Genomic DNA, 11,466 nt, shown 5'->3' with positions numbered 1-11,466 from the left:
ACTTATTTGGGTTAGACATCTTTTATTGTCATATTGCCAAAGCTGTACAGGTTCTATAAATACTTTTTAAACACTGAAATATTTACATCCAACATGTCTGTGTTCTCCTTTTCCCTCTTGTTCTCAGTAGTAAGTGAAAGCGAATGAAAGACCTGACTAGCTCAGATGCTACAGTGTCTGTTTCTCTCGGTCACTCAGCATTCACATCAAAACATCTGTCTTTGGAGACTCTTTGACCTGACGAATCTTGTGCTATTTACAACTAAGCCTACAGACCGTGGGCCTTTAAGACCATCTAAAAACGAGTGCCCTTCAAGGAGACAACATTTTCTACGGTACATACGCTTCCCAAAAAGGACAACTGTTTTAAAAAAAAAATTAGAACACCACATAAAAGAACATTAAAAATGTGTATCAGAGACAATGTAGGCACACTCCTCCTTGAACACACACACACTTACAAAAGCAAGAAAATGACAATTTAAATGGGACGTTTCTCCAAATGACATATGTAGATTCTCTCAAACGGTGATTTGACGGCAGGACATCAGTACACCTACAGACCCACACCTGAACACGAGATCTCCAAAAGCAGCTGTTTCAGCGTTCACATGTGTCAACTTGCCTCTATTACTATGGTTCAGAAATGCATTCAAATACACACACTCCCTCAGCTTTCACGCTCACGGGGGACAGTGGAGAACTTGTTCTTCGTACCCACTACAGTATTGCACATCTACTCAACAAACCACAGTTTGTTTTAGAACATTACATTTCTTTTTAAACATTGCTCCAGTGAAATGTACAGCATAGGTTTTTCATATTACTATTCAGTGTTTTTCGTTTGCTTTTTTTTTTTTTTCCTTAATTTTGTTACAGCAACATGCAAATTTATCACAGCTGTTCACAGACAGTTTTACAGTAAAACTAGTACAGTAGGCTCAAGGCAAAGCTAAAGATGTACACACACCTTGGACCAAATACAGCAGAGGGAACAGGCTGAATGAAACACTTAAGCACTGTGTGGTTACCTGCTAAGGCTCACATTCTCTCTCTCTCTCTCACACACACACACACACACACACACACACACACACACACACACACAGTCTCCATAGCCCCATAACATGAAGCATTTTAAATCATCATTAGACAGGACAGATGTTACGTTCCCAGTGACTACACAGAATTATTTTTCTAAGATTTCTAAGGATGGGTTAAGGAAAGGGGAAGTTGAAGCGCTTGCTAGGACAGAGGGCACTCTTCTGCACATACCAATGCAAATTTTTAGTGTCGGCATAGTGTGGCACCTCTGATCACATGCAAGAAAAGGGGAAAGCAGCATGGCAATATGGCTTGCTAGAGGCAAAAAAAAAACCCAACAAAAAAACACCCAGGACAGTGACGAATAAGAGCTGAGGAAAAATCTGCAGTGGGCGGGATTACCGTTCCATTCTGATATATATTATAATGTCTGGAGAGAAAACAGTATGTTTATACTTGTAATATGTACTTGTCATTGATCTTGATTAAATACTGTGAGTGGGTGGATAAGTGTAAGGAATACTGTCCAGGACAGGCAAGTAAGCCAGAGGCTCAAGAGAGCAGTAAATAAGCAGATGTGTGGAGAATAAGTTATAGTGTAGCTCTTACAGGAGGGTTTTGGACAAAACCAGAAATATAATACAGCAGGCAGATGATGTGCACTAGCTGGGTAATGGGCGAGGGGACAGCATCTTGGGTTTGCCCTCTGCCTCCTTCCCCTTCACGGCAGCCATGTAGGAAAAGAGACAGAGCACGGAGTAACAGATCTGATGTGCCTGAGTGAATAGAAGAGAAGAAATAACAGCTTACATAAGTTTAGGCTCTTTTAAACTCTGGAAAATATTGAAACATAATACTCTCAATTGAATAGGATATTTACTGGCCTGGCTTTATCTTACCATGGGAGTTTTGTACTTATGGATCACCACTTCTTTAGTTTCAGGAACTGCAAATCACATGTGCGAGAGAAAAACAAAGAGTTTGGAAGAAGTAAGAAAAGACAAGAAAAGAGGAGAGAGCAATGAGCGAGAGAGAGAGAGAGAGAGAGAGAGAAGACATATATGGCCCATGGCAGAATCAACAAATAGTTAAACACATTATAATCTTTATCTTCTTTCTATATAAACATTTTCTCATTAGTTCTTCAGGTAAACCTACCATACAGATGCACCTTATAAGTTTAGGATTACCAACTGCTGCCATGCAATTTGTTAGCTACTTCCTGCACCATATATCTACAGAAAGAGTTCACTGCTGACCAGGTACAATTTGAGTGGTGGGTTATTCTCAACATAGTACCGACACTGGCATGGTTGAGACACTACTATGAGTGGCACTGGTATGAGCGTAGCAGGTGCTGCGTTGTACAAGTTTTAAACATCACGATGACATGACTGGGTTGTGAAACAGTACAACCAAAAATATCCTGTCAGCGGACAGTGCTGAGCATCAGTGGATGATTAACGCATGATATATAATCCCTAACTGGATCAACAAGGTAGGTGAGTGTCACCAAAATAGCCATACAGTGCTATAAAAAATCCCAGCAATGCTGAAATGCCGGATTCACTCAAACCAGCAAGATACATACTATAATGTCAGTGTTACTGCTGTGTCATTAATATTCCACTCTTCAAATAATGTCTGGTCAGTAATGGTCCTGTAGTGGTGTCTTTCCACGGGAGAGAGTCTTGACACACATTCGGCTGTGATTTGGTCGCTGGTCTGAAGGCAAGTGCCGTAGATCTTAAGCTCTTTTGAAATCACACACAACCTTGATTGTTCTATTACATAGTATAGCAAAGAAACTGTACGTTTTATATCGTCCATTTCTCCGGCCACAGATCAGTACCACCAAGTGCCTTGTTGCTAGGCAACAAAGCAACAATACTGCTATTTGGAGAACAAATAGATTTGGTTGAGCCTGGAAACTAGTCACTACTCTAAGTTTCATTAGCTGGCTCCTCAGCAAAACAGCTAATATCAGCTGCCATTTTTAATAGGAAAAGACCTAAATGAGATTATAATAATTTCTGTACAGTGCATAAATATATAGTTGTCGTTCCAACATCTGTGAAAAGTAAACATGATGGTTCCCTCACAGTATGAAGAAATTCCCCCTTTCATGCTGATTTACTGGCAAATAAATTGGCATTGAATTTGTCCGCCATCTAGTGGTAATGAGTAATCAGAGTTACGGTTTAGGCCACTGTTAATAATAATAATAATAATAATAATAATAATAATAATAGTTTAGCAATTCGAAGCAGCTTGCAGTGACAACCATTACAGTTACTTAGCAACCCATGGTGCAAATATGGTAGCACTGCCAGAACACTTTCAGATTGCATGGTCTGCTGTACAACACTTACAAAGTGCTATTATATGGCAGGTTTACCTAATAAAAGTGTAACAATTGTAGCTAAGGTAGATCTACTTAAAATACTGGCAAGTAAGTGTATAATCATCATTATCATCATTATAAAAATCGAATCCTATTAATCAAAAATCAGTAATTCATCAAAAATCATTACTTAAAACAGCTTGTTCAGTTAAATTAACCGAATATAACCATCACAACAGTTAAACAAACCATCCAGTGTCTCTACATGATTGTTTTCACAACAACCATTCCCTACTAAGCTCGGAGCACAGAGACCATTAGTGGAACGTTAAGAAAAGACAAGCAAACTCCTCCACTGGGGGGAGTTAGAGAATGATAAACAGCCTCAGAGCAAGAGACGTGATTTAGGGATTTGCCAGCCTTACAACAGCTCATGGAATGATTACGTGTCCAAGCGAAAGCATGTGATCTTAGCGAAACGTTGGACAGCCAAGGCCATGAAGATGAGATAAAGACAATTATCGGTCAGTTAGGAAGGAGGAATGAAAGGAGTAAAAGTGGAAAGAGGAGTAGAGAAAGATTAAGGTGACAAGCACTTTACCTGCTGGAGAATGAAGGTTTTCATAGCAGCAAAGATGAGGGGCGCATTACAAAAAGGAAGCACAGAGACACGGCAGTAACCCTATCTAATTCTGAAGCTAAAACTACACCATCATAAAGCTGAGAATAAACCAACTACAAGTACCATCATATGGCATATGACTAAAGCAAAAATAAAACAGGTGTTTGTCCCTCTAAAAATGTGTTCTGGCTTCACAAAACAATTGGGACACATACATTTCTGGATCTAGGGTGAGGCTAAAAACACTAGGTGAGGGGGGGAAATAGAGATTAGCATAAGAACTCAATTTTAACAAACAATTCTGCTGTTAAACTGAGGTCATGGTAACCAACAAAGACTGACTGTATCTCACTCCATCACAGATTGAGGCTGATCTATGTTCTACCTTTCTCTATATACACCAGGTTAAACACACAAAGAGCTGGACTTCACTGACATATTACAGAAATATTAGTGTGATGTGAACTATCCCAATCTGATCTGTGATTATACCGAGTCGTTTGGTTTACTGCCGTGTCGCGTACAGGCCGAGAATCAGAATGGGGGTAATTACCAAATTCCTCCAGGACAAAGACTCCCTTCACTGTATTGCACTTTTTAATGTGATTCAGCTCTATGAAAACCTAAAATGAAAAACAAACAAAAGGAAAGAGCACACTGTTAGCAACTCAATCACATTTTTGGAAACAAACAAACAAATAATAATAATAAAAAAAACATTAAAAAGAAAACATAACAGTGATAGAAATGACAAATTGGACAGGCAGTAGACAGTAAAACAGGGAGAAACGAAGACAGCACATAATAAGCAAGCTCTGTAAAAGCTACAAGAACTCAAAAGGACTACAAAGAGAGGAAGTTTCCATGCTGAGAAGCTAACATGGGCTGGAAGTGCAGTTCAAAATGCGATCACAAGCATCGTAGTTCGTTTAACTTTTTTACATCAGACCTGATTTACCCAGCAGCAAAGAAATAAATGAAAATTTGATGCAGTGCTTTCCTGAATTTACCAGCGAAATCGGCATTGAAATTAAGCGTAGCGGTTGTATACATGGAAGATGGTAATATTAATGAGAAATAAGATGGTCTGAGGCCCATGTGAAACACGCATGAAAAATTCCATCATTTAAATAGAAAAGAAAAAAAAAGGGACCAAAATAAATAAACAAACAAATAAAATAAAGAACCGAGGTTAGCTACAACAGCTACAAATGGAGAAAAGAAAGAAAAGAAAGCCAATGGAAAAACATGACCCGCTAACAAGCAAAGACAGCAGAGGTGGTGTACCTTCCGCTCCTTGCAGGGAGAGAGAGCATGGGAGAGAAACGCTTTGGATTATTATCGCACAAAAGAGCAGAAAAATAAACCACCCACTGGCACTACATCCCCCCCCAAGAATCAGTAACCGATAATCAAGGAAAAAAAGAAAAAAAAAAAATTATTAAAAATGCAAACGTAACAAAAAAATGTTTTATTAATGGGTCATTGTGTTCAGAGTCATTTTTGAAGCCTTGCTGTAATCCCACTCCATTGCCCTCCATGCCTCCTCCGCCAGCAGTGCGGACTGGCAACCTCAGGGAAACAAACTGCAGCACAGAAGCAGCACCTACACAGTGCCTACACAACATCCACCTACTACACACCCGAGCTGAGCAACTTCAGGGACACAAAACTTTCAGGTTGGATGGAATTGGTGGAATACAAGTTAACGACAACCTTCATTATGTACACTGATGCTCGGTGAGGTCTAGCTTAATATCATGAAAAAAAAAAAAAATGCTGTTGATACTAAACTAAACAGAAATAAGGATCTTACATTGGTTAAATTGTGATTTCATTGCTTAGAAAAGAGACAGCATTCGCCTACTGTGGTTTATATGTGTGGTGTTCTCATGAGCTTTCTGACTGCAATGGTATAAAATTCTAGGCTGATTAATACTTAAATGCATTTACAATAAATATCACTAATTGTAAACTAGTAATCGAATGCAATATTTGACAGGTGTAACATACAGATGGGTGATGAATTAAAAGAAAACAAAAGAAAAAAAAAAACGAAAAATGGGCCCGCTATCCTGTTATAGGGCACAGCGCGAGTCTACTTGTTCATTTAGAGAGAAGACTCACTGCAAATCAATAGAAAGTTCTTCTGACTGATCAGGTTTATCCTACCATGTAACATTTCTACTCTGATGGGCGTGGTCTCTTCCAGGATGAGGCCCATGCCCCCATCCACAAGGATGAGTTCAAGTGTAGTTCAAGTACTCACTGAATGATTTGATGGAAATGAAAAATGATGTAGATCACATTCTATGCCACCATATCTCAACAGAACGAGACACCTAGGAGAGATTTTGGACTGATGTGTTAGACAGCACTCTCCTTTACCATCATGAATAGACCAACTGAGGAAATATCTTTTGGGAAAATGGTGTTCATGCCTCCAGATACTTGCAGAAGCTATGCCAAAGTGCCCTGAAGCTCTTCCGGTACCTTACTAAGACACTATATTTAGGTTTTTCCTTTCTTTATAGATGATTATGAAAAAGACTGCTCTGGTATAGTAGTACTCTGACTGCTCAAATAGTATTTGTTCCGTTTACTACACCTCATGTCTCATGTGCCCACAAAATGATGGATTTATTGTTGAATAAACAGCATTTCACACAAAAAAAAGCCTCAATTTCCCTCATGGTTAGAAACGGGTCTCATTTCACACCAAATCCCCAAGATGTCAAAAAAAAAGCAATGCTTATATACTGTATATCCATATGTCAAAAGTTCACTGACCTCAAAAAGGCTGGTGTTCAGACTTCTAGCAAAACCCTTCTATTGTGGAATGTATTGAAGTCAGTAGACCATTGCAGTCCAGTCCTGTCACTACTCACTAACCTGCATAGCGTCTCACTGACCCACACACACTCAGACTCATTGTCCTATATCTTACCTCAGACATAACAAAACATTTAAAAATAATATAAAATCACAGCAACACATATCCACACACTGTGAAGACAAAGGATTGGTACCATAGTGAACAACATTTAGTACTGACACAGTTTATGCTTAATGTGCACCTTAAAAAACAAAACAAAAGATAGGCTAGTGACTAGGCAACTCAAACACAAACATCCAGCAAATAAAGCAAAAGAAAAAGAAAGAAAGAAAAAAAGAAAAGAAAAAAAAGAAGAGCTACTCCTCCAAGAACCTCTCTTGTAACTAAAAGGAATTAATTTATTAATGTGTTTTGGAACTCAGGTGCTGTCACAGTTCTGAAGTTTTAGTAACTGCACTGTGATTTTAGTTTGTTTTTGTGGGATGGGGTTCATCCCTCATGCAATCCAATCTTTTGTACTTTTCTTGTTAGAACCATGAATGATCAGGAATAATATCCGTCAGAGTGTACACCAAGGACAACATGTTTCTAGGGTTCACACTCTGTTCTTTTGAGTTCCGAAGTTCTCTGAGGAAGACAGCCATACTAAGAAAGACAGTATGGAAAAAGGCATGGAGGCAAGAGAGAGAAAAGGCGTGAGAAAGACAGAACTGACAGTTGTGAGAGGACGGGAGGGAGTTTGAGGATGTGCAGGTGGTGGGCATTGACTGTTTACACGCATGCATGCATGGTAAACTGGGCCATTGACGTGGCCTCCTACCTGGCTGTGCATGAATTTGAGATTAATCCCCTCGAGGGTGACCTGCAGGAGACCGCCCTCACCCGATTTCATATCCTGCACAGGGAACTCTCCACCCAGTTCTGGACCTATACACGACACAATCAAAAGGGAGTCATGAAGAATTGAAGTTCTGTTCATGTTGGAGACTCAGCAAACACTTTTCTGGTCTGACAAGACCAAAACGTAACATTCTGGCTACATTTGGTAGACGTCGCAAGTCTTCTCATCACCCCGAGCGCACCCGTGCCTTCAGGGAAGCATGGTGATGGTAGCATCATGTTGCGTGTTACCCTTGGCCTCTTATTGGCTTCTCAGACTAATGCCCTCCTCACCCGGACAGTGACTTTTGATGGGTGGCTTGCTCTAGGCAGAGTCACGGTTGTGGCCAGATTCTTTCCATGTTTTAATAATATGCTGTATATTCAGTTTGGGATATTTATTTATTTTTTATAACCAAACCCTGATTAATACTTTTCCAGAACCGTGTCTCAGACTTCTTTTGATAACTCCTTCGTCTTCATGTTGCTGTTTGCTTAGCTCCATTACCAGTCAAAAGTTAAGACACTCATTCATTTTTATTTTCCCCACACATTGTAGAATAATAATAAAGTCATCAAAACTCTGGAGTAACACAAATGGAACTATGCGAATTATGTTGTGATAAAAAAACAACAACAAAATAAATAATATTTTAGCATCTTCAAAGTAGACGTTTTTGCCTAGAATTTCCAGAAATGTATTCTAGGCATTTTCTCAACCGATTTCTTGAGGAATTTCCCTGAGATGTTTTTTAAACAGTATTAAAGGAGTTCACACCTACGCTGGACACTTACTGGCTGCTTTTCGGAATACGCTGGACACTTACTGGCTGCTTTTCATCAGTTTAAAAAATACTTTTTTGTAAATAAAATGTTAGTTTTCTAATGAAAGAAATGAATATGTCGGCACGATTATATTTTTGTCTACAACACCGATTTCAAACATTTAATCATACACCTTCAGAGCAAAAGATTTTTAACATCATGAGAAACATTTTAGTCAAGTGTCCATAAACTTTTGACCGGTAGTGTGTGTTAGCTAACAACTCTGAGCAACAGGTGTATTTATACTGAGATCACAAGGCACTTTAAAAGCACACAGGTGGACTCCAATCATTTAACGTTACCATATAGAAAATCCACGTCGGTGTGGTTTCACAACCACTATACTGAAGTCTGTTGGACAATGAAGTGAATAAATAATGAATAAATAGCAGACCTATGCAACTGCTCTTTCAAAACGTATCATACCTGGTTTGATGCTTTGCTGTCGTGCTGCTGCACGCTCCATGCTGTCTTTGACGCAGTAGTACAGCTCCCGACACTAGTGCAATGAAACGAGTAGGAAATACAATGCATTTATTGCACATCGGTTCATTTTTATGCAGCAGCTTGCTACGACAACTGGAACTATGTCGAATTTAATTTAACCACTGGCATGTGCATGTGTAATAATGTGCATTCTGACCTTCTTCGTGTAGAACTTGTTTAGCTGTGTCTCCAGTCCATTCCTCCTCCATAGACACAGCACTTTGGTCTTGGGACAGTAAGTCATATTGATCAGCTTCTCGTACCACCACCGTTCATACACCGTCCCTATGTTACTGCGTAGTACGATGCAGTCATCACACACCTGCTCTCACACACACACGGATGAAGCAGTTTATAGAAACTCATGTGTATTTTATTAGAATGAGAAAATCAGACCTTGTGTGTCCATCTGTACTTTCCTACATGCACATACCTCCATGAAGAATATATCCCCTGTAGTATCAGTCCCAGCATGCACCACAAAAGTCTGCTTTTTTATATGCCGGCTTCCGCTCGGCCTTATAGGAAGTTCCCTTCCGTTCTAGAATGACAAGACGTAACATAACTGATGATCTCTCATTTGACCTCTAAAACATGTTGAACACAATTTGCAGGAATTTTCCCCACTGTATCTTCTTGGATTCATACTGTCCCGTACGTCAGGAAGGAAACGAGGTACGTCGGAATCAGATGGAAGAAGCGTTTCAAATGAAATCGTTGTGAAAAGTATGACATCTCAGAGTGACGTACGCGATAAAATATTTACGTGCCTCTTACATAAGGATGGCAATAAATTAACATAAGATGTGTGGGTTTACAGTAGTGTTTCTCACGGTGCCATGATCATTAGTGGAGCGTGAAATTCTAAGCATTATGTCATGTCATATGTACAACCCCAATTCCAAAAAAGTTGGGACACTGGGTAAAATGTAAATAAAAACAGAATGCAATGATTTGCAAATCTCATAAACCCAAATGTTATTCGCAATAGAACATAGAAAACATATCAAATGTTTAAACCGAGGAAATGTACCATTATAAGGAAAAAATAAGGTCATTTTGAATTTGATGGCCACAACACGTCTCAAAAAATTTGGGTGGATTTTCCCACTTGGACTAGATCGGTTCTTACCATGTGTGCAAGGCGGTCCAAGACCTCATTGATCTCTTGGCTGTACGTCAAACTGATGTGAGACTTCCCCATCAAACGGCGGACCTTCTTCCTGATGTCGTTCTTATTGACCTAGGCAAAATGTATACACATTCCACCAAAACGTTAAATAATGACTGTAACTAGCTTGAGCAAGAATGCGTGTCTTCGAGTAGCCTAAAACAACGCGCACCTTCATCATTAGCATGTAGGCTATCATGTTGTGCAACAGATTGGCCAGCAGTCTGTCCTCATCCTCCTCCAGTCTCTTACGGTCATGCTCACCCAGTGACAGGTACCTGAGTAGAGACATCAACAGTACATAACCACAACGTCCTGTTATCCCCCCCCCCCCCATCATTCCTTCATGAAACAAAATGCACATTTATCTCTGTTACAAATCACCAGTCACTCACACACATACACACACCTGTCAATCATCTCCTGTGGTCCCTGGTCCATCCCCATTCCCTCTCTTTCGAGCATTACAGCGTCCAGAAACGTGTCCTCCCAAAACTGCACCTGGTCCCACAGAGTAGAGCGCTCCTTACCTATATACATAATCCCACAGACACACACACAAAGACTACTGTGAGATAATTCAACACTTTCGACACAAGCAAGGTGTCAAATTGAAACAGTTGTCCTCACAAATGCCACTGCGGCACAGTACATCGAAGTTTATCAACAACAAAGCAACACGTTTTAAATATAAGACAGAAGGTGCTATATCACACAGCACTCACGCTTAATAACTGTTAATCATCCCCACGCTTCAAAAAACAATGGCTTCAGAGATCATCCAAACATTATATTTCTATGCACTACATACCCAATACTGAACAAAATACAAAAACATACCTGAAAACAGTCAAAATTTCACACACAAGAATGATTCCATCTACTGTGCTTAAACATAATATTGCATAAGGCTGCAATACAAGATTTATATTTAGCAAATATAAATTTAGCAAAAGACATGGTTCAGAGTTGGCTATAAATCCCAGGGGAGAATGCGCTGCTATTGGCAAGTTATTTCAAGTGCTGCAAACAGAGATGCTTTCAATTTCATAATAACAGCAGTAATGCTACTGGGTAGTTATTATGAAAATGTTAAATATGTATATTTATAGTGTTCTCTGAGCTGGGGAGATGTTTTCAGTAAACAGTGCTGAGGTTTCTTGGGTCACCAGCCAAATTGTGTACACACACACACACACACACACACACACACACACACACCCAGTCCATGCTTCATATATAGTACATCCCATGCACAG

At 39.6% G+C, this 11,466-nt stretch overlaps 1 protein-coding gene across 5 annotated transcripts in view; it reads right to left on the bottom strand.

The window, feature by feature from the left end:
* Positions 1–745: 745 nt before the first annotated feature.
* madd (MAP-kinase activating death domain) overlaps positions 746–11,466 on the bottom strand; it is a 60,546-nt gene continuing 49,825 nt past the window's right edge. For all 5 annotated transcript variants that reach the window (XM_053617282.1, XM_053617283.1, XM_053617284.1 and 2 more), the window contains 10 exons: positions 10,617–10,737; positions 10,380–10,485; positions 10,169–10,279; positions 9,470–9,577; positions 9,194–9,358; positions 8,977–9,049; positions 7,667–7,773; positions 4,564–4,633; positions 1,944–1,990; positions 746–1,820 (listed from right to left, as the gene is read on the bottom strand). In XM_053617282.1, coding sequence (XP_053473257.1) covers positions 1,707–1,820; positions 1,944–1,990; positions 4,564–4,633; positions 7,667–7,773; positions 8,977–9,049; positions 9,194–9,358; positions 9,470–9,577; positions 10,169–10,279; positions 10,380–10,485; positions 10,617–10,737 — 1,022 coding nt within the window. In that variant the 3' untranslated portion in view covers positions 746–1,706. The remainder of the gene's footprint in view (positions 1,821–1,943; positions 1,991–4,563; positions 4,634–7,666; positions 7,774–8,976; positions 9,050–9,193; positions 9,359–9,469; positions 9,578–10,168; positions 10,280–10,379; positions 10,486–10,616; positions 10,738–11,466) is intronic.

Source organism: Ictalurus furcatus, chromosome 27, assembly GCF_023375685.1.
Source record: "Ictalurus furcatus strain D&B chromosome 27, Billie_1.0, whole genome shotgun sequence".
Lineage (NCBI taxonomy): Eukaryota > Metazoa > Chordata > Actinopteri > Siluriformes > Ictaluridae > Ictalurus > Ictalurus furcatus.
The sequence above is the reverse complement of the archived record's forward strand: the minus strand, read 5'-3'. Positions and strand labels throughout refer to the sequence as shown.